The sequence below is a fragment of the Astatotilapia calliptera genome, chromosome 13 (genome assembly GCF_964374335.1).
Source record: "Astatotilapia calliptera chromosome 13, fAstCal68.1, whole genome shotgun sequence".
NCBI classification, from domain to species: domain Eukaryota; kingdom Metazoa; phylum Chordata; class Actinopteri; order Cichliformes; family Cichlidae; genus Astatotilapia; species Astatotilapia calliptera.
This window is the reverse complement of record NC_137434.1, coordinates 6,135,497-6,160,288: the sequence shown is the minus strand read 5'-3', so window position 1 is coordinate 6,160,288 and position 24,792 is coordinate 6,135,497. Positions and strand designations below refer to the sequence as shown.

The window sequence follows — 24,792 nt, the reverse complement described above, 5'->3', positions numbered from 1 at the left end:
ATTTATAAATTGCATTCCCCTTTGCATTCACTCTCAAACACACACACACACACGTTGGCCTTTAACATACACCTGTAACACTACAACACAAATCATCCAAAACAGTCACTCGTCTCGTCCCAAAAAACACCAACACAAACATATATGCATACACATACACGGATGCATGCAGGAAACACAGCAGCACACACTCACACCGAGTGGAATCTCAGGACCCAGAAATGTGTTCCCACTTACATTATCTGAAAATTGACAAGCGGGGCAGACAACAAACAATTATCCCCAGAGCACAGGGAGGAGGGAACAAAAAAAAAAAAGATCGAAGACTGAGAAAACAAATAGAGGTGATGTCATCAGAGCTAAATGGCAAGCCCTGTGTGAGAAAGACTGGAGAGTCTATTCATATTTACTGTTGCCAGGATTTCAATATCAACATCATCGAAAGCACATCAGATGTTTCTCTTTCCGCTGACTGACTCACAAAGACGAGCACAAGCTGCCGTCTGTATTTGAGGAAAATTAAAATATAAAAAATGGTGGAAAAAAAGAAAAGAAAAAAAGGTTAATCCATAGACAAACACCATTAAATAAACAGATCATAATGCTGGGATATTAGCGGCGCTTATGTGAAATGGCAGATAATTAGATTTGGGAAAGGCCAGTGTTTGTAATATTTTTTTGAAAAGAGCAAATGTGACTCAGTGGGTGCTGTGATTTATGAGCGTTTGTGGAGGTGCAGTGTAGCGTGGCGATAACGCACAAAGTGCTGAGGAGATCCAAGATAGACGCAGGCAGCGATCACAGACAAACTGGGTCTGGGGGCACGGTCCATAACTGGACAACATCCATATGTTATTTTATAGTCTATCTACATAATCTCCTGGGAACGCGGAGATCATCATCTGATGCACCTGCAGCCTGGTCACTATCAGCCATAACGCTACAACATAAAACATGCTTCTATGTGGAGAGAGAGCAGCACTCAATCCTCTGCTGCTGGTGTTACAATTGAGCATTTGGCTCCACCTAGAGGGCACAGAAGCTGTTTAGCAGGAGGAGGTATGGAAAGAGTCATTGAGAAGAAAAATGATTTTATAAGTGTCGATTTTAAGGTCATAAACATGTACGAAACAGGACAATTTCTCCACTTTTTTTTTCTTTTTTAATTGAAATATGCTTTGTTTATAAATCCCAGCTCACGTTTAGGAATCTATGATTTACTAATCAGTACTGAAACAATCCCCAAGCACTTCCAGCCTCAGCTCAGCTGAGTTCCAGATCTCTACTGCCATCTTGTGGTCATCTGCGTTTACTGCAGGTGTTAGGAAAACTGAGCAAGTCGGCTCCTACAATGTGAGCAGCTAACAACGTGAGTGTCATGTATCACATTAGGTGACACTTGGCTGTGGGAACGCAGGTGCAAAGCTGTGTCACAGCTGCTGCTGCGTCACTCCATCTTTCATTTATGCACTCATATCAAACCAAAACCAGGTAATGCGGTTGTCCGTTTCCACAGACTCAGCTCATATGTAACAATTACATGGTGTGCGACAGCTTTTTAGTTCATGTTCTATCTACAGAAAACAAACAGAGCAATGCCAACCACAGACTAAAATACCACCACAGTGTCCTATTTTAGGAGGATATTGTGGTGCCATTTCAGTCACCTATCACAAAATTGCTTCTGCACTGGCACGTATCAAATGTTCTTGATAGCATTAGAATTCATGTGAAATGTGTAAAGAGCAGGTGGTGGCAGTGGTGGGGTTGTGTGGATCAAAGCATATAATTTTATATATATGCTGAATTGTTAGCATATAGTTAGGGCTCGATCAAGTGGCCCTGAATTCTCCTTTAGTTATGCTGCAATAGGTGTATGCTGCTGGGGGATTCCCATGATGCATTATGTGTTTCTACTTCAGTCACCTTTCTCATTCACTATGTGTTAATAGACCTCTGCACTTTTCTCTGTATCTACTATTATTGTAGGCTCTACCTTACAATATAAAGCGCCTTGAGACGACTATTGTTGTGATGTGGTGCTGTATAAATAAAGCTGAATTGAACTTTTAAGCTTCAAGCTAAGTTAATAAGAAATTTTTTCATCATTTTTAGGGTACAAACTGTCTGCTAATGGAGTTCTACTTTGATACAACTAGTCTGAGGTCTGGGGCCTCGCTCTGTGTGAAGTTTGCATGATTCTCCCTGTGCTTAAGTGAGCTCTCTCCAGGTACTCCAGCCATGCACAGGTTAGGTTAACCGGTGACTCTAAATCGCTGTAGGTGTGAATGTGAGTGTGAATGGTTCTCTATCCCGCTGCGTTGGCCCTGTTCTGTGGCTACACATCCTAAGTGCATTAAAGATGATTAAATCCAGTACCAAATCTTCATGTTGAGCAATAAAAATTGATTCAGACCAAATGATTGAGCTAGTTAGCCATCCCTATCACAACAGATGTAAGCTTATAACAAACAATCCTTCTTTTTCTGTGTATTTATCATACATGTACATCTGAAGGAGTGCACAGGAATGGCACTTTGCCTCCTAGCAAGGAAACTCAATATTGTATATTTAGCATTTAGCATAATCCCGGTGAAATCCAATCATCACTAGCATGTAATTCATGCAAGAGAGCCAATGAAAATAAAGTGAACAGTCAAAGCACTCACTACCTTTTAAGCTGCGTTGACTGACTCGCATCAACTTCTGCACTGATGCAAGAAAACATTACACCCTAAGTTAGCAGTGTTTGCTTACCGCCATCAAATGCCACCCACTGAAATCAAGATTTTTTTTTAATACGATCGATATTGTGGCTGAAAAGTAGAAGATCTTTTTTTAAAACAGCTACAACAGCAAAAATTAACCAAGAATATTTCTTACTCCTTCTGTTTAATAAGTATAAGTGCTTATCAGCTTTGTTAAAGTTTCTACATTACCATGTTTATACTAACTCAACATTTCCTGCACCTCTTTCATTGATACACATCATTCGACCACTTTAGAGAATAAGTGAGGTAGAAAGAGGGGAACAGAGGGCAACCACCAGAAAAACAAGGAACGACAGAGAGGGGATGGCAGAGATGGAAATGAGGCAGGAGACACTTTCACAACTGGGGTAAATCCACACAGCAGCCGATACAATCTATCAAACGCCACTCACTGTGAAATGCTCCTGGGATCTGTAGTTCTCATCGAGGTAGACGCGGGCTCTGCTGTATTCCTTCAAGGCATCGCTGGACAACAGCTCTCTGAGGGACAGAACACACCAGGTCATATATAAGCAAAAAAGAAAGTTCAAACTAGCGCAAAAAAAGTTGAGATATGACCTAAATGGCTAAAATTTTGCAGGGGGTGTTGCACGGTCTATAGCACTACAAAAAACTATCAGACAAACTTATGAGCACAACACTTACTTCACAAAATTATCCACGTGTGACATGGACTCCTCGAAATTCTTCCCACCCACCTCCTGACAATGCAGTGCCAAGAAGTGAGGCTTATGTGACTGTACTGTCTGAAACACAAGACAGAAAAAAAGCACAGGTGAAAAGAGAGCAAACAGGACAAACAGTTGTGTTTCACTTCATTTTATTTTTTAAGTGGAGTACATCCACAACAATAACTGCAGCACGCCCATTTTCACACAATAAACAAAGCTAAATTTGAATCATTTATCCAAGCGTAAAAACCTATATTGACTTGGCACCTGGGCCTCTACAATTCTTCCTAACGCGACTCTTTGACATGCTACTATATTTACACAAGACAAAGTGCCTTGCTAATTTAGGCAGAAGGCACTTAGTGAGCTTGTTCCACACGCGTAACGCTGGCCCCTCTTCATCTACAACCAGAGATGGGCCTGCAGATCTCTATGTATGTACAGCAGGGTGTGACAGACGCTCACACATCGCCATTAGTGCTGACACCTCACTCAGTGTACCAATAACAACTGCACCGCTCCAGCGATATATCAGATGCTTATTAGAGTTTGGGCAAGACTCCAGGAAACAGGAAAAAAGTGATGATTTTTATTATACGGCTGTGAGCAACAAACACTTCCTGGAAGCTATCTCCCCCTGAGTCACATGACCTCCTATTACACATTGGGAGGTGTTTGTGAGCACCCTGTCAGAGGTGCTCAGAGTGGCTGACTTCTAATGGAAAATCAATACCAGCGAGTGATTTACAGCACTCACAAGCACTCACAGGGTCGCCCCTATGGATGTCAGGCGCGAGCTATACATCATTGTCGCAGCCCGGTGAGTGGTGGGGGCTACAAATGATCCCTGGACCCCAATGGAGCCACGCTACTTCACCAGCTCCCGCCCCCACCTCAGCATTGCATTATGCTCACTACAGGCCCAATCAAATAAAAGTAATGTATGGCAGTAATGCTATGGATTTTCCATCAACCTATGGCTTGTCACTTAGCTCGATGACCCAGGAGCGGGGACCTGCAGAGGCCCCAAAGCTGGAAAGATTAGTGCACCTATCAACTCAAGATGGAAAAGGTCACACTCTCAAGGAGCTTACAACTAATGTCAGGCTGGAAAATGGTGCACGCACACTGACGCGCCTGTGCCGTTTTCTATTTATCTTTCCACACTGTAAATTCTGGTCTAGGCGAGCAATCAGACAGAATCCGTGTAGTAATATCATTATCAGGCTCACCAGTGCTATCAGGCCAGAGCCAAACAGCATTGACTGATGACCTTAGTTTGCAAAAGAAAAAAAGAAACCTTCGGACTAGCTTCTAATTAGATATAATTAGATAGTTATTCAGTTGACGTTTGAGAGTCGAGCAGTGACCGATGTGTTGACAAGCTGCGTACTGAATCTATGACAAAAGATTTTATGGTGCGTAACGATAGTGGAGAGGAGAGGACTGCCTCCAGTGACATCTGCTGAGGCAAGGGTGAGAAAAGCCTGTTTGGCCACATTGACACTACCAACAGAGAGCTCCCATATGGGACCATTTTTCAAACTCACAATGGTGTCAAGACGCTGATGTGTTTGATATGAAGGTGTGTCCTCATATCCTCTCTCTCTCGAACGCTCCATGACACCATCTGAACTCCGAGGACGCACCCGGGCGTCTAAATGACATATTTGTTTAACTGGAGCGGGAGCCGAGGAGAGATGTGCTGTACCAACAAAGTCAGATCAAAGTCGCGATCTCATACTTTACATGTATTCAGAAGATGGTCCTAACACAGATGTAGTTTGATGGGGGGATGAGCATGCATCAAAAAAACAAAAAGCAAAAAGCTAAAGTGTGCACTGCTAAAACCCGATTATATGAATGAATGTGTTGACAGGAGCGGAGGATTTAACTGGCAAGTAAGGGTTTTTTTCTCATTGTAATTTTGAGTATTTTGAGACACATAATGGCTGTCAATCAAAAACAATGGTCCTAGGTCGTAACACATATTGTCATTTATCACCTTTTTTCAACTGTAAATTAAGTCCTCAATGTTAAGCTGTTAATATCTATTTTATCTCACAAGATAAAGTTATCTCACTTCAGTTATTGTTTCGTTGTTTTGTCAAAAAACATAAAACTGAGTCAGTCTGACCTCAGAATGATATCAATTTATTATCAATTTGATATATATCAGCAATTAAATGCAGTCTCTTTCTGATAATACAGTATTTGATAAATTGTCAGAAATCACTTCTCTGTTACTGCCTACATAGACATAAATTTACATATAAAAGAAATTCACATTTGACTTTGAGATCTGCACTCAGAAATCTAACCAGCTAGAAGCCAGCGGAGTCTGTTCTCGAGTTGTGCTTATTAACAGACTCATTTAAAATGAGGAAACATGCTGGCAATTTGTCAGACGGCATTTGCAAACTGTCAACAATCTCTATGAGAGTGACCTCTTGTTCGTAGTATTTTCAGAGCATTTTAATTTATTTAATAATATATCGAGAAGAAGAAAGCAGCTGGACTCCTTTAGCCTGAAAAAGTCTAGTTGCTTTCTTTTTCAAGCTGTCAAGATTACCATGAGCTGGATGACTGAGAATAGCCAACTCTCGTACTTCACCAGCCCTCACAACGATTATATGACTGTGTGTATGACTACACGGGGAAACAAACTAAGGCCCCAGTCACACAATAAGGCCTAAAGACCGATCAGTGAGCCCATGATAACTACCGGCTGAAGAGGAAAACGTGTATTTCCAGACTGGTTGGTCCTTTGCAATTGTATTGGTCACCAGCAGATTGATGGAGTCACCTGAAGTTTCCAGGGAAGATGCCATCATGTTCAACTACATGCTAAGCAGTTGTGAAACTGAAGAATACGTCATAAATCAGAGACCGTTTGCCTACAAAGTAAATGTTTTATGTTTTGCCAGGAGGCCTCTGAGTCTGTGTGACTAAGACCCAAGTTAAGTGAAAAATGAGTTATGGGGGGAACGAAACAAAAGTTTATTGCTTCTGAAGTATTCTAAGAGTTTAGGCACCACTGGTCGAGCCACCCTGAAAGCCATACACAAGTTATTTTGCATTGCTGATGGTTGCTAACATATTTAGCTGTATGGCAACAACTGCAGGCCTTGACACCAGAAGCACATTACTAAGCACTAATCACTTGACATGAAATTGAGCCAATGTGTCAGAAGTAACCATAATCCTGCCTTTAGAGACAAAAAAGCACACATTACATTAGCTAGCTATTCATATTTATGCCAAAGCACTTGGCAAACTTTGTGTTTTATGTGTGAAAAGGTCACAAGAAGTACTATGCACCAGATATCAACAGAGATAGAGGGCCTTTTATGAGAACTAATCAGAAAAGCCTGAGTCCTATTTCATGGTTCCTTTTTGGAGGTGGGAAACAATCAGAGGGATCAAAGGAGCTTGTACGCTGTCAAACAGCTGGGATTGTTTGTCTTACTGTCCCATTCCAGCACAACCACTAACTGGGAAGAACCCAAAACGAGAAACATTGGGTGTAATGGTGGTTATTAGGTTATTAAGTTATTTTTATTAGCAGATTAAACCAAAAGACCATCTCATCTAGTGCATGTGAGATAGCCACGATATGGGGTAATTGGATTTCAGAGACTTATTTTAATTGCACACATTGGTCTGTTTAATCAATTAACTATCTGATGCCCTTAAGCACTGTACAAGTACAGATCACAAGACTGGATGCTGGGATCTCACACAATCACTGGCTTGTGACAGGCCATAGAAGTTTCCAATGCAAATCAGCTGGGGGATTATTCAATTCAGTGCGGTGCAATGCAAAGCACTGTTTATACTACTGCACCAGCAATGGAGAGATCCCATTTTCACCAACCTATTGCAAACAAGTGGGACAAGCAAATGAACCTGCTTTGCCTACATGTAAATAACTGAGATGTCCTGACACAGGGTCAAAAGTCCTAATAAAGGATTTGATTCAGTTGCATGAGAAGTCAAGAAAATCAGAAGCAAAGCCTCTGAAAAAAAAACAAGTACACTCTAAGAAATGATACATTGATGTTGCTAGCATTATGTAAACGTTTTATGTTAAAATTAATGTCACCAATTGATTTTTAACTCTAAACACAAGGATATTGTTTTGATTTTAATTAATAACACAATATTTCAATACAACAAAATGCAGTACATTAAATCCAACGTAAAAAGTTAATTTAAAATGAACAGCACTTTAATTTGAAGAGGATTGTCCTAACAGGCTCTCCGTACTTCTCAGTTTGCACATGTGCAGTGTGGAAGTTTGAACAACCGCCATTTTCAACCGAAACTTGCATCATGCTCAGAAGCCTGGATAAAATCCATTGCCATTTGAGGATTATTTGGTAAGTACAACCATTTAAGGATGACAAATTTGGTTAATGTGTACTAAATGATAAACATCCGACATTTTCGGGAGTACTTCTGTATGTTTTATTTTAAAACAAATGATGTCTGGTAATTTTTTTTTAGCATTCTAGCTTGTATGCCTCTCACAGGTGTTAGTAGTCAGGCATTTAAAAAAATCGGTGTAATTTCCCAAAATGTTTTACGATTCATGTTAAGCTGCAACTTGCCTACTAAGAACTGCAGCTTTAAAATTACTCCCAACATCTACCGCGCATGCTCCCTGGTGTCAGTAATGACCACCAGGAGCGCCAGCGATCCTATCCGTTTGAAGAATGAAATATATGTATAGTGTATTTTAGAAACATGCATCAAATAAGTTGCTACATTGTTTGAAGGAATTCTACCCCGTGTTGATATCTGGTTTAGTGTTAATATCAGTGATTAAAGTGTAAGACATGCATTTATCTTGTGTCATTAAAATGCAGCATTATGTGTAATACAGCTATATGTAATGCATTTAACTCCTTGTATCAGTTCCATTGATTATCAAAGTGACAATTTGTGTGTTCCCCCCTTCATTTTAAGTTGGTCAGCTAGTTCTGTCTGTCAGTAGATGCAACAAAAGTGGCTCAGATGTGATTGTGGTTACTGTTATCTTTTATTGTAACTCTTGTTATCGTAATAAATACCAGAAAATATTGTGATAGGATTTTGAATCCATATGGCTGAGTTCTAATCTTCTATTTCTTTTTAACATTTTTAGGGGTACAATTAATAATTATATTGTTGAACAGTCTAGAATTGATTAAAGCAAAAGTGAAAGCTTTCATGTATTGTCAAAATTGAAAAGCTTCTAGTTTTGTGTTCATATATTTGTTGATCTGACTCAGAAGAGTCAGTGCCTAACCAATCATTAACCTCACTGAATGTCACTAATGTGAGTTGTCAAACATTGTTTAATTACTCATCGCTAATCACTCATCTGTTAATATTTTTGACTTTGGTTTGGGAAGAGGTGGAAAAGAACCAAAATCTTGTCTCACATTGAGTTCTTATCTCCACCAGAATATCAGCATTGATGTTCGACGGGAATGCGTTCTAAAAACTGTGTCTACTTAAATAAAAAGCCAGATGACCTGTTCAAGGAATTCTTGGTAAGTTAGAAAAGGGGAAAGATCAGTTTGTTTGTTTGTTTGTTTTAATTTGGGATAGTAAATTGAAGGTGGGCTCATTTGTTCATATGTATCTATATGCAATTAGCTTCCCCCCCCCCCCCCCCCCCCTTTGTTTTCATTTTAAGGATGTGGATCTTAGTGCAAGAAGAGAAACGGAGCAGCTGACTTTAGGAGTCTGTGTTGTCAGACATGAAGGAGCAGACTCTGCAGATACACCTGAGGACATTGGTGTCATCATAGAAGGATACACTGTGCTGAAAGCTCTTAGTGATGTGGCAAAGGGGTGTGCCCTCCTGCTTGGACTAATCTACAGTCTAAATCTGAGGTACCCAAAGCACCTGAAATACATATTTGAATTTCTTCAGAAGGTGCTGATGGAGTTGGATGGGAACAACCTATCCATGAAGGTGCAAGTTCTGAAAAACAAACTGCTTGAGTGAAACAGCCTGCACTGAACTATAGAGGACACTGAACTGGTTACAAGATTCTCAAACCCATCTCCTTGCACTTTATAAACTGTTCAGTTTGAATTCCGCAAGAACTTCTGCAAGGCCTCATACTTTTTGGCATGCTTTGTTCATGTTGAACTTTTACCACCATCCAGCTACATTGAACAAGACTGCTCCTAAGTTTGGACTTCATTTTAAGTTTTGAAAAAAAAAAAAAAAAAAAAAAAAGGTTTTTTAAATATGGACAAAAATGCCACTAAAATCATTTCTACTTGTTGTTTATAGGACTGTATTGTGAGTTTTCCATTGTACCCGAAGCAAGTTTAAATTAAGTCATGTTAATGTTAAAAATGTTGGAATCACAACACTTTCCCGTTTTAATAACTTGATTTTAACATTCTGTATTATGTCTTCCTGAACTTAATATGCACTTGCATATATGTGAAGATATTTTTGTTTAGGAAAAAGGCATTGACCTAGAATTTTGAACAGCTCAAAGTTTGCTTCAGCACATTTTACACCAAGTGTTATTAAAGTTGAGTTAACTGAATAAAATTGTGTTTGATTTATTCAATTTACTTTAAATAGAGTAAGTAATTTAATCCTATAGTTTCAGTAGAGCTCGTTTAGGGTTAGTCAATTTATCAGATGTACTTAAAATTTGTTGTTCAAATTAAATGTGTCATACATTTTAGATTTCACTAACCCAGTTGTGTGGAACCGGCTGACATAACTGGGTGGAGTAAATGCAACATCTTATTTTATAGAGTAAGTAGGGCTTGTTTTGGTTGAGTAGATTTTATTTAGTGTTGTCAATTTAAGTCAACATGTTAGTTAGATCAACACTATGATATTTAGTTAATACAACACCATTCTTGTGATTTGCATTTAATTAGCCAAAGCTTGACAGATGTACTTAAAATTTGTTGTTCAAATTAAGTGTATCATACATTTTATATTTCACTAACCCAGTTATGTGGAACCGGTTGACATAACTGGGTGGAGTAAATGCAACATTTTATTTCTTAGAGTGTAACAGCAGTTAACAGTTCGGCCTTTTCCACTTCACTTGGATTTATAGCATCCAATAAAATGTAACCAGCAGCTTAGTCCAAGTGCCGAGAGTTCACGCTGCCTGTCCATAAAATAAAAAATAAAATTCAGTATCAGGAAGCTAGGATCCCATCAAATAAAGATTTTTTTAATCTAAAATAATTATCTTTTTATGTTTTTGGTTTTACTAAAATGTGCCTTCTTATGTTCATATAAGTAAAAAGCAAATAAAAAAAAAATGTGAATGAGTAATATGATAAACTTTGTATTATTTCAAGCTTTACATGAGTTAAAACTTTCGGTTCAGCAGTACATTCCTGTAAATCTCTTGAGTTCTTCTTTTATTCTACTTGTCTCACGCATAAGGTGTCTGAAGGCCACCGTCTTTGTTTAACTAAACTTAACTGAACAAAGTTTTGCTCAAAATATGCTTGAGTATGAAACAGCACAACCATTATAAATAAGTCAAGTGCTAAGATTAAATAGAGAACATGAGAAACAAATCACACAAGCATAGAGAGGAATAACTTTTAATTGCATGACAGTACAGTACCAAAGGCAAACATACCTTTGAGCTTCAAGCAAGGCGTGCCGTTAAAATAATTTTTCTTCCTTGAGGAATTCCCGCATGCGATCATTTCGACCATATATAAAAATACAGCAGGTAACAAGTTTGGTACCAACAATGACCTAGAGCCTTAAGGGCCAGTTTTAAATTATGTATTTATTATTTATGATTTATGATTTATTAGTTTTAACAGCTTCTACTGTGTAATTTGTCGTTAAAAAAAATGACAACACTTGTTGCTTACAATCTTGTTATTAATAGTCGAGGGAGTGTGAAATGCACTGAGCTGCTTTGAAGCAGCAATCCATGCAGCTTTTTGCAGGGTTTTTAGTTTTTTCCTGATGACAAAATGGTCCTGTGTGGTAGAAGTGAAGTTTAGTGGATGTGAGACCAAAGTTCGGTATAAAACAAGCTTTGGATTCTTGCCAGGTGAATGCACTGCACGAGTCTTGCCTGTAAACAGCTTTAAACATACAATGTGCTTTTTCCGATTGCAGCCGCTGACAATTTTCATTGAAAAAAGGGAGAATTGGTTCAGAGTTTCTGGCCAAACGGCAACCAAATCAACTGAGAGCAATGTGTGCTCCAGAAGGATTGTGGCAAGCTGGCCCAGCGAGGCTGATTGTAGTTAACTCTAGCTGTTTCTGCTGGCTGTTCCCAGCCGTGCAAAGTTCAGAGTCTGGTGCTTCTTTCCATGACGTCAGCCGGCAACAGCACAGAGCTGGCATGAGGCTACAGGCCCGCCTGGTTCACACAGGGGCACATCGCTCTCTCTCTCCCTGCATGCTTTTTCGCGCGCGCACACACACACACACACACACACACAATGATATCGTCATCTAACGCACATAAGCACGTTGCACAGTGCAAACAGAATTCCTCAACAGCCATAACCAGCACATGCTCTTTACACAAACACACACACACACACACACACACACACACACACACACACACACACTTTTTCCTCATGATATCTAAAATTCCTGGCAATCCAAAAATCACCTTTGCATGCCGGTGACAGTGAAAATCAGGGGATAGCAAAGCTAAGTTAAGAAAGATTTAGAAATTTACAGAGGAAATGCCGCTGAGTTCATGTTCACCTGTATTTTGTGATTTCTGGAACTTGCTCTACCTTCTACATTAAGAAGAAGCTGTTGTGCCATATGAATAATTTCAATTGATTAAGAGCAATCATACAAACTGACAAAACTGGAACAGTTACATCTATAACTTCTGTTCCCTGAAGGAGAGGAACGGGGTGCCACAGATAAGTGTATCAAACCCCTGTATGTCTCGGCTGAAGAAACCTCTATTTACGCCTTTAAAGTGGGTGACTTGTGATAACTTCCACACAGCCCCGCTTTCACATATACCCCCTGTCATCACAGTCATCCTTTTTTGATAGCCACTCTTCACAAGCTAAGCTGTGCGACAGGGCAACCTCGCTTTGGATTCGTTCCTCTCCTTCAGGGAACATAAGTAATAGATGTAACTGTTTGTTCCCTTTCAGCCAATTCGCTTGGTACAACACATAAGTATGATATATATCTATATCTATATCTATATATATAGATAGATATATACACACACACGCATCCCACAGAGATCCCACCAAACTGGAGTCGGACGAGTCAGTGCGTGGTAGACACAGCAGAAAGGACAGCAGCCAAAGACAAGTCCCATGCAGGACCTAACCACAGGTGTTAGCCAGCGAACTCCTTTAATGTATGGCACCAGGGGCACCTTAGCTATCAATTAAACCTCTCAGCAGTTAAGAATGAAGGCACCACAGATCCAGGTACGAATGAATCACTTCTTCTCCTGGGAGAGAAGGTCCCTGTGGAGAGGAAGCTCCCAAGGCCTTGCTGCTAACAGACTCATTATCTCCGCATATCACGACTTGGCTACCAAGGGGCCACTAGAATCAGGGAAAGACGATGTTGAACAAAGAACAAAAAATATATTTTCCTTTGGGGGAAATGCATAAAGTAGCACGTCTGGCTATTAGTGCGCTACTGCATCCATGCCTAGGGGTGCATTGTGGTCGACTATGGAGAAGAACAGGGGCCAAATAGATGCCAAAACTGGGCCACTATCAAAGGGTGAAACCTCCATTCTATCACCAGACAAAAACTCCTGGAGAGAAGGTCTAGTCCCAGGTTCAGATGGCCCGGAACATGGGTGGCTCTTAGAGACCAAAAACCAGCAGTGCACCATAACAGCAGAGAGCAAGACAGCTTTAAGAGGGGATGGGAGCATGTCCCTCCCTGATTGCATGTAAGAGTCCACTGTTGAACTGTCCATCCTGACTAGGACATCCTGGCCCCTCAGAACTGGAAAATTTTTGCTTTGCTTTGCTTTGGTGTTCATTCCAAAACACAAAGACTGCACAGCAAGACTTGAAATTAGCACTTCGTGGGCAGGCTACTCACCAACTGCACAGAGGAGGCTAACATAAACAGGGGCAGATAAGCTACAGAAGCAGACAACAAAGCTAACAAGCAGCAGCTAACTAGTAGCAGCTAACTAACCCAACTTACCAGGGGATTTTTTTGCGAGGTGAAAAGCGTGCTAACTAAGGGATGCCTGTGATGACAGACTCTGGCTACGTCTACACTAATCCGGATAATTTTGAAAACGGTATTTTCATCTAAAAACACTCCGCGTCCACACTATCGTTTTCATCCACACTGAATACGCTATGTTCCTGTACTGCACATGCGTGAAACGTAACACAATTTACTTTCCGGCTCTTTGAAACGTGGCAGCAACATGTCAAGGAAAAGTGCCGAGTTTTATCTGGAGCATATACAAACTGATATTAATCTTTTAAAGGGCTGTCAAAATAGAGAGCAACCAAGACAACTGCTGTACAATGCCGTCCACAATCTTAGTTGAATTGGTCACATTAATGCATCATACGACTAAAATGCATCATCGTTTTCAAAAGCCTCCATTTTCGCAGTCCACACTGTGACGCGAAAACGACGTTTTTAAATTTACCAACTTTGGAGAGCATTTTCAAAAACCTCTGTTTTCCATGACCGAAAATGCAGACGGAAAACCAAAACGGAGAGAAAAAGATGCGTTTTCAAACGAAAAACGTATTAGTGTGGACGTAGCCTCTGATGTGCAGGGGGGCCATGTGCAAGTCATCGCAGCTCATCCGCCTTGAAGGCGTGAATAAAGAGGTTTCTTCAGCCAGGAGACGTGGGGGCGTGATATCCCTTACTTATGTGTTGTACCAAGTGAATCAACTAAAAGGGAACTCAGATATTCAAAATAATTTTCAGGTTCAGAGCCGGTTAAGTCATAAATTAATTGCCTGAAACTATTCAATTTGGTTTTGGTTTCATTGTTTTCATTGTCCTGTTTCTTACTTTAGATGTCTGAAGGGTTGAGGATACGTTTCATGCTCGTGCTTCTATTTTGTTTATCAAAAACATGACACTGCAGCAGCAGGGCCTGGTATCCTGGTTGCCTGGCATATATTTATTTTAATATTTTTTTTTTCCTGTTTGCTTAGTACAACACAGTACAGACATTCAAAGCCATGATGAAAAAAAATCTGTGTGAAGCTTCTTGTAGAAATAAATAATAATGTGTCCCGGTGTTAACTGCTTTAGGTAAACTTATGCCACAAGCCTGCATAACATATACAGTCATCTGAGAATGATTTGAGGTGGCTTGCAACTACAAGCAGTATCAAATCGTATTTTCTGTTGGAAATGCCATTCCTAAACTGTGGCCTGCCCCGGATGTACCCCTCATCTCACCCTATGGTAGCCAGGATAGATCTAGTGCCATCTGACTCATATCCCGATTGAACAAGTAATAAAAAAATGGATGTGCTCCAAGTTTGGTTATTTATTACCACAACTATAGCCATAAAAGAGAGGCAGTAGGAAAAAAAACAACGTCAAATGATATGACTTTGACTATTGTCTACAGCAGCGGTCCCCAACCTCCGGGCCTCGGACCGGTACCGGTCAGTGAGTCGTTTGGTACCAGGCCGCGAGAGTTGAGGCTCAGGTGTGAAATGTATGGTTTTCAGGGTTTTTATCGGTTTTCAGCGTTATTTTGTTATCGTTTTTATCGTTTACTCGATTTTCCTGGGTCTTTTCACGTGTGTTATGAATAAATCTTCTTTTTTTCAGTACCGGTACTAGTTTTATTTTGTTGTATTTATCTGCGACACCTTAAAGGCCGGTCCGTGAAAATATTGTCGGGCATGAACCGGTCCGTGGCGCAAAAAAGGTTGGGGACCGCTGGTCTACAGTACAGGGTTACAAAATCTTAGATCGGGGCTATAACTTCAATGGAATTGCAATAGCTAAGGCACAATACACCAAACATAGCTTTGGTTTTGTTTTCGTGTTTTTTGGTATTTTTATTTCTGCTATGGAAGTCATGAGGAAGGTCCTTCTGTTGATTTCAGGTGACATGGTCTTACAAATATACCCGTAAACCTAATCAGGAATACTATTCTTTGCCTCTTGGTTACTACTCTTGCATCACATTCAGTCTGTTTGATGAGATTTTCCTTGTACACAAGGAAGTCCCCAACTGCTATCATTGCACTGCTGATACACTGAAATAAGATCCATATTTATGGAGCCCGATGCAAAGCATAGTTACAAACCCTCGCTATTATTTTCATGCCCCCATGTCCTTGTAACAGTTTCTGCATATGCAACAAACGGTATACTTGTTTGAAGGAGAACAATAAAGTGTGCGTGTGTGCGCGTGTGTGTGCGTGTGTGTGCGTGCGTGCATGTGAATGTGTAGGTGTGTGTGTGTGTGCGCGCGTGTGAATGTGTAGGTGTGTGTCCACTGGGTGAGTCTGGAATATTTATAGCAAGGAACCAGTGCTTCGTAAGAATAGTAAATAAGACGTGTGTGTTTTTCTTACGCATGTTTGAAGTGTCATTTATTGACTCAGTTTGAACTAACCACTTTTAGGGCTACTCCCATCCACACTGTTTCTCTTTCCACACACACACACGCACACACAAAGTGGAAGGAAAATAAAACAAAAGAGAAGCTTATGAGTTGAGTGACATTTTATGCTTAAATATATGAAAATGTATGCAAAAGGAGCCAACCAGCATAGTAAAGAGCTTAGTCAAAACATCCATCCATCATGCAGAAAATCAAGTTCTCTTCATTTATTTATCAGCATGCAAAAAATATCTTAAAAAATACCACATTAGGCCACTTTCCACTGCAGAACCTTGCAGGGAAATCCAGTATATACTGCCTGCATATGTGTGTGTTCTTTGCACAGAAACCGAGGATGACATTTTTGGGATAGAAGTCATCTCTGCTATAAAAGCGGACACAAAGAGCCAGCAGCTTCACTGTTTTGGTGTTGGAAGTTAATGGCACCTACCTGCAGCAAGAAAGAGCAACCTTCAGTGGCTAAAATACTAAGCCAAAGCAGAAGCACTGCGAGAGATTGACTGAAAGCGAGTCAGTCCCCAAAGCCTGCCACATAAAACTAGCTCTTGTCTTTTATAACTTCTCACTTGTTTAAATTGTATCAAATTTATAATTTAGCTGAGTCTGTGTTGAGCTATAACATCAACTAGTTCAAACTGGATCTGTGGTGTCATTGTCTTTTGGAGCAAATACAATTATGTGACAAAGAAAAAACCTACATTGCTATGTGGTTAACTTTACTACCAGGCCACCCAAGAACATTACAGTATTTAAACTGTATGCTACCATAGCACAAAATAACAGGCATCCGCATCTCCAGACAATCGCAATTGAACATGGGTTGACTGAAATCAGTCAGGCAGATTGGTCAATGACTGGAACATGTTCCAATCAATCTGACTCAATGAGCACAAAACGTCTCTTTGCAACAGGGGACTTGACTCAATTGGATATATTTTGGTTATGTTTCAATTTACAAGCAAGGCTGCAGAGCCGTCCTGCAGCAACAGAATTTATGAATGCTCAATTTATGAGTTGTAGGAGGTTCTGTCTTGTCTCTTTATTTCAGATTTTACATTTTTGCTCATTTATCACAGTTAATCATCCCATTATCACAAAAACATTGCGTGTAACTGTTAGCTTGACCCCATTAAATCTCAAACTGTTTCCATCTTAATGCCGTTTTATCACCAGCTTAACACACAAAAGACGCTTTGAAGACAGAAACTGACTGCAAGTGGTCACAGACCCGGTCCCCTGTCTTCGAAACAACTACTTCACTTCATCACAAGATCACAAGTTGTTGCACAAGTTGATCACAAGTACGCAATGTGCAACTGACTGTAGCATTACAAAGTTTGTTAGCATTGACTATTAACTCCACCCTCATCTATATTCTAACTCCAAATAACCTCAACAGTGACCACTACAGTGTTAAAATCTAGGCATTAAAAATGCTAGTCTTCAAGCAAATGGGTGGGGTCACAGTGGTTATGTACCAAGTTCCTGTTAAGGCTTCTATTATGAATGTGGTGTAGACAAACAAGATAATGCAACGTCCTGGAATAAAGATCCTTCTTATCAGTGTAAAGAAGTGAAGCAGCCTGAGTTCGATTACTTACTTCAATAGCATTGTTCAATACACCTATATTCTCTTATAAGTGCTGACAGTGTTTTCTAAACACTTTTTTAAAAAGTAGTAAAAAGAAAATCTTGAAATCTTAAAACTCAAAGGCCTCAAAGAGCTCAAAGAGAACATTTTCCAAAGTCATCATACCAGTGTACAGCTGTTCATTCATCCACGAGTAAACTCGCAGTGCAGGAATTTGGTTTCATGAAAAATGAACGTCTGTTTCACACGCAGTCATTGTAGGCGACTGGAAAACTGCTCCTACTGACGAGTAACCTCACATCACCTTCTACCCATTAGGAAAAACTAAACTTTTTCTCACCTATACAATCAGAGCTTTGTCCATTTTTGTGTTGTACACTTAATTGACCTCTACACAGGCATGGCAGGATCCTTGGCCTCACCTGCTGGACACCTCACACATTGGTACTGCATCAGATTACAGATATTGATGGCTGTAGCACCCCCGTGGTCGGAGCACAAATCATTATGGGCCATTCAGCCTGAAAGCAGTGTTGAGTAACATTACAAGAATTGCTCAATTACGGCCATCCCTGCTGATAAATATGGAAATTGATCTATTTCAATTCTCTGTATCATCCTCTTCACTTTCTTCCTAGAAGTGATTCAGGGTGGGGTTTTTGTTTTTGTTATTTGTCTTCTTTAGTTTCTATCTAACTTTCATTTTGTCTCATCGTGTCTGTACATTAATCAAGTTTCACCAGATCTGACTTTGATTGCTTGATACCATCATTTTATTTTCTCAAGCGTGAAATCTTCTCTCTCCGAGTATAAGGATATATATTTTTCAATATTATTATTATTTATTATTTATATTTCCAAAGATGCTATATTCTTATGCTTTTTTTAAAATATTTATGAGGGCAGGTTTGGTAGAAAGGCTCACAATCATGTTACACATTGCACTACAAATGAGAGAACATCCTGTGTGATGTTTCCACACAGATTAATTATATACAAAAGAAATTCAATAGCAAAGGTATCTTGTATCCCTCTCAAATTATGCTTGGTCCAACAGAGACTGAAATGTTTGTAACATGTCCCTCCAATCTGTCAGGAAATCACATTTCTCAGAGCGATGAGCCAATCTTTGTATTTTTGTGTTGTACACAAATGAGCCGATCTTTCTATTGTGTTTGCTTTTGGCAACATTTAAGGAATCCGTTCCAACATTCAGCATGTAGAAGAACTCTGGTGGAAAACCCTACCTAACACCTTACTTAGGTTAGCTTTCTTCCACTTGGAAATCTGGATATTTTACAAGAACTCCATCCCAGATTTCAAAGAGGCACTAGCCTAACTAAAGCTAAAAACTGCTTGTCTGAATCATAAGTCTGGAAAGTTTACTGCCCTGTATGAGCATATATTTAGCGCTTTAATAAAAAGAGATTGGAAAATGTATTTGAGCATTATTTTTACCCTTTTGATGTGTAAAATACATTGATTGTTTGCAGAATTATGGTAACAGCGAAACTGCATGTGTCCCTCTCTGCTCTCTTTCAGACAGCAGCTAAGAGGTCTAGCTGCCTCATTTCCCTTAACCCAGTGGAAAGAGTTGTGGTTAGTCAGGGGTTCCTATGTAGATGAAAAGGTAAGATATGAAACATGACTGAGCGCGAAAAAAAACAATACAATTAGAGAGTGAAAATAACCCTAGAGCTTAAACTAACTTTACCCTGTACGATTTTAAAAAAGAGGTTTAAAGGTTCATTGAAACTTTTGATAAAGATAAAATAGTATCATCAGTTAAAGCAGATTAAAGCTAGATTTCTAGACAGCAGCCATGCGAAGCACATGACTTCATTTGACTTGATCTATAGCTTCAGCTTAAGAGAAAAATCCCAGACTATCCTTAAAGTTTATGGTGATTGTCACATGAGAGCACTTGAAGCTATAGAAACACACGTGATGGTAACAGTGCGTCGGCTGTTTTGCTATACTGTAATCCACTTTGTGTGTTTTTAGGGGAGAAAAAGACCTTTTGTGAACTAGTCTGTTTTATTTATGAGTTTAACTCATTATTGTACGGGAGGGTTTAGGCCATGTGGGGCACTCTGAAACCTGTAGGCATGCTGATGGTGTTTCCAACAGTCAACGGTTAAGCCCGAGTTACTCAGTGGATTAAATGCATCAAATATTTGATTTCTCTTACCTGGTAAAACTCCCTCAGCCATGTCTTCTGTAGATTTTCAAGCTGGAAACAGAAAAAAAGACAAAGAGTTAGCAACATAATACTTTAATACCAACGCTAAATGCGTAATACTTTATCTCAAAATAACAATAATACTAGTTGGTGTCGTTTCACTTGTCTGTGCACTAGATGAGAAGAGCCCTTCCCTTTTGGATCTGGTTCCTGCTCAGCATTTTCCTAAAGCATCTTGCCAAACCTTTGACCTTTTTTATCGTTTCCTTCCCCAGTTAAATACAAAATACTACAGGTCAGCTGAGTTTAAATAAACTCAATGTGCTCTTCTGAGGATGTTTTCAAAGACAGTGCAGTGTTGCGGGTCACAGACAAACCACAAGCAGACTATGTATGTAGTACATCAACCAACAAGGTGAAATGACTGCAATACAATCGCACATGAAAAATAAGGTAAAGATGAGTCGAGTACTCATCATGAGTATGCCGCATTTCACAATGACATTAACTTATGCTTTATATTTACATATTTGTATTCAAGTATGTACATGTTATGAAATCCGAAGATTTCATATCTAAACTCAATGATGCACACGTTGAATGAGCAGATTTATCACTTGATTTGGATTTACTAATATCCAATCAAACCCCAGCTCTTTCACCATAAAGGTTACACTGAAACAAACCAGAGTATCCGTGTCAATAATCAACTGCTTACTTCTGTTGTCTTAACTATAAACTAAAAGTTTTTCTTTTACAGGCATGGAAAGATCCCCAACACCAAATTTATTATATGTGTAAAAGATGTAGTGCATGCACTGAGAGGACCCTGCTTTAATCTACTTACAGCATCTTTCTCTCAGGGTCAAAAATCCTGACAGATCATCGACAAACCTCTCGCGCTTCTTCTTTTTCTCACCTCCCTTTGCTCTGCCTCTATCTGTCATTCTCTCTGTCTTCCACTTTAAAAGGCTATTCGCAGACCTGGACTTCATTTGGTTTGTGCAGTGGAAACAGAAACAGGGCCCTGGGCAGTCTACCATTTATGGAGAGATCTCCCTATGTCGATAACTAGGTCTGATGAACGGCTGTGTGTGTGTGTGTGTGATGTTGAGGAGTTTTTCCTAACAAGACTAGTCTATAATAAGAATACACAAGAGATCTGATGGCTCCGTTGGTATCTGTAACAAAGCCCTAACATATTACAGAAGTAGGTGATGTGAGCTTGGATGGCATGAGGGCTCGGAGAGAGGTTTATATGTGAATAACTGAAATCATATCTACATGCTGTTACCGGGCGAAAAAAAATAAAATAATACAGCTTCTCTTAACTTTGTTCTTACTAAAAATCAAGACACACCAATGCCAACTTCCCAAAACAGCAGCACAGTGACATCTTTTTGTTTTAGATAATAGTTCAACAAAAAGGCTACTATAGTTTAGAAGATCTTCCGCTTAGCATTAAGGCTAGCTAGTCTCTAACAGTGTTTGTTTAATTGATATAGATACAACTGTGTGAACGAGTCACTTTGTGGGGTGCGAGGTAAATATTTTCAGCCTAACAGTTTATCCCATTCATCCAGTACTTAGATAAACAACATCTTCGGCTAACGTGAAGATTTCCCGGCAACTTCACTGTAACTCTGACTGTTACCTGCCAAGAAACCGTCAGAAAACCACAAATTAACAACCTTTGTATAAACAGGACTGCAGAGGTATTGATAGCAAATAGCTAAACTTAGTCTAGCTATTGCAGACACATTATATGAGAAACACGACACTGAAAGATTCCTGAAAGAGAATTCTGCAACAGCAAAGATGATGGTAGGAGTAGACTTGTGACATGAAGGTTCCCAGGGAACAGTGAGGTTAAGTTTCATTCAAATAATGCTTTAAAATAACTGAATTGAACATACGAGTCTTCAACTTGGCAAACCGCTTCCAGAAAGGCACTGAAGACTTGCTTACAGGTTCCAAGCTAAGCTAACTAACTTGTTTAGCTATTTTACACAGCCATCGTAAGAGAGACATTAACTTCCTCATCTAAGCCATCAGTCACATAGGCTTAGAGACCTGTCAGCAACCCCTAGCAACCTCTGTATTGCAATCTCTGTATTACCAACACCAGTTGGTGAGTGGCTGCAAGATCAACCAAAAAAGGTGCTGGACCTCCATACAAGTTGTGGTTCATGACAGATTGATGCGATCACCCTTCGTTTGCATGGAAGATGCAGACTTGTCTGCAAACATTTACTAACTGACCTCAGAGCAGCAGTGAAACAGAGAATGTTCACCTTCAAAGCAAAGTTATTCTTTACCAATTTTTACACTGAAGGCCATCAGTCTCAAGCAAACAAGCTGGCATCTTATCGGGCGACCTTAGCAACCACAGGAAGGTTTTTGATGCACCACTGTATACCTGTTAATAACCAATTTCACCTTGAGACTCCCAGCAACCTCCGCAAACCACCAACCAGTGGGGGAATACACATTTTTTCGTAGCAACCGTGGTCACCACGGGGTCACTAACTGGTGCTTAGGCCTGCATGACTGGGAGTTAGTAATCAATTTCACAGCAATTGCTAACAACCGCAGCAAGCGGTCAGAAATAATTATTTTTCCCTAGAGACCGGTGGTTGCCAGGCAGACATCGACCAGTCTCTTGGGCTTGTGTGACTGGGCTCAAACTTTGAGAAACAAAACCAATAACGCAATGCAAGCAAATAGTTCACTCCAGAAATGGTATGATTTCCTGAATATTTAAGCAAGCAATACACTTGCAAAGTACTAACTGACTAATTACTGGATCAAACGCGTATCCCTGATGACATTTCCAAGGGCACCTAAATGTCTCAGAACTTACTAAGTGTGTGTGTATGTGCACCATCATCCTGGCCTCAGCCAGATCAGACAGAGCATAGGTCTATATAAGGACATGAGCAGTGGACCTTGTCATTAGTCACATGGATGGAGGAAGAGAAAAAGAGAGCAAGGCAGAGACAGCCACAGACGAACAGAAAGGTTCAAATTATTTGCCAGCTTACCATCTTAAGGCTGCTGTGAGGATTAAAACCTTTTTCTCCAAGTTCAGATCTCAGTGCCCTTAGGTGACGGCGTCATGCAGTAACATGACAGCTCTTGATGATACGTGCTGATATTTTTGGCTCTTTCCATTGGTTGTTTCTCACAGGACCACTGTTAGCTGCACTTACTGCAATTTCAAAGGTTTCCTGTGTTCACACTCATATCGCTCAGACACTCAGTAACAAAGAGAATGCATCGGCGGTGAATTTAATCTCTCTAAAAAATCTTTCTGAGTGAGGACTTTGCACGTAGGGGTCACCATGGTAATAAGGCAATACAAAGGTACCGCCACCTGATTTATAAAGGAATTTGAAGGCATCTTATTTGGGAAATATAAGTCCTAGATCAACCAGCAACAAGCGCTCGGTCATGTAGATATCCATCCAGAGGTTTTCTAGAGCACTCTGATGTGCAGCAGAGATGTGTGGTGGTTCTGGGGAACAGATGTCTGCCTTGCAAGGACAGCTCAGAGGAGGACCGGTAGTTCCTCGGAGGCCCGAGCCCTGGAGAGAAAGTGGGCTAATAGTAAAAGGAAAGGGAGGACAAACTGAGTCTATATCTGTAGCCTCGGCACTCTGCCGTCCGCCCTCCTTGTATCAAAAGTTAATTTGCAGTTAATTAGAACGTGGGGCTATACAGGCAAAGAGGTAAAAATAAACCCACTCCATCCCCAGCCTCTCCTCCATGTACACCACCTCTTCTTCCACTGGTGCTTTCACTAGCTTAGTTCTCTCCACCTCCTCTGTGTTTTTTGCCCATGCCTCTGTTTTCTCAGTCGATGGCCTACTTTTCAGACAGCGTGGGGAACTAAGAGACTCTGCCTGGGTTTTAAGTGGAAATCACTGTTTAACAGTGTTTTACTTTTTCATAGGTTTGTCAACAGCTAAAACTGTTGAGTGATATAAGTGATAATGGAGCAAAACTGCGTTGGAGCCATGACAAAAGATTGGGCTAAATCTTCTCTACTTCATCACATGAACGCCGTTTGCACTCGAGTGGTACAGATAAAAAAAAAAAAAACAGAAAGGGGACTTTCAGTATGACCGGGTGTACCCTCATTTTCCTTTTCATTTCGATATGAAATCTAAAAACTTGAGGCCTATCGCTTCTTCTTTAAAGTAGGACACTATCACAGTACTTCTTTTGGGCACTGGCTGTAGGCTGAGTATCTTGTGACAAGATATTTGCAGATTGCAAATAACCAATCTTTGAATTGAACAAATACCATGCAAAGCACTCTGGCTGGGCATGCTGATAGGAAATGTGGTGTCACGCTGACATCTGAAAAGTGAAGAGACAAGACAAATTACCGCCCAAACTACAGAACTGTTGACGTCTTCGTCCTTTCACTGTTGACACAATGACATTCCTAAATAAATTAAATTGAAATCACTGACATGTAAAGTAATGAAAGCACTTCTACAAACTTATGTGAAACATTACAAATTTGGACACTTGCTCTCTATGAGATGCTGAAAAGCTGGGGCCAGACTGCTAATGGACGTTCCCTAATTCATGTCACATTGTTTGGGCTTTTTTATAGTGTTTGTGCTCTTCTTATACCCTTACCCAAAATGGAAGAAGCACAAAGCTGACCTTCATGAACCTCCTAGCTCTTTTAGATGTTTCTTCATGCTTTTTTGTCTTTTCTACACAGTGTATCTTCAAAAAAAAATCACTGGGTTTGTCTTAATAATACTGCAAACTCTTTGCTTTACTACTGAAGTGAAACGACACTATTAGAAATAACACTGAACTGGAGTGAATAAAACAGGATACAGCAATCAGAAAACAAACTCAGACTGCACAAGCAAGACAAAAGCAAAAGTATCGGCATGACTAGACCCCACCAGATGTTTTTTGGTGAGTGCGTGTTTCCACTGAAGTGATGCTGACC

At 40.0% G+C, this 24,792-nt stretch overlaps 1 protein-coding gene across 3 annotated transcripts in view; it reads right to left on the bottom strand.

Annotated features, from left to right (window-relative positions):
* The window catches only part of inpp5a (inositol polyphosphate-5-phosphatase A), a 153,703-nt gene that overhangs the window by 92,011 nt on the left and 36,900 nt on the right, over positions 1–24,792 (bottom strand). For all 3 annotated transcript variants that reach the window (XM_026190029.2, XM_026190031.2, XM_080287730.1), the window contains 3 exons: positions 19,821–19,862; positions 3,417–3,517; positions 3,164–3,251 (listed from right to left, as the gene is read on the bottom strand). In XM_026190029.2, coding sequence (XP_026045814.1) covers positions 3,164–3,251; positions 3,417–3,517; positions 19,821–19,862 — 231 coding nt within the window. The remainder of the gene's footprint in view (positions 1–3,163; positions 3,252–3,416; positions 3,518–19,820; positions 19,863–24,792) is intronic.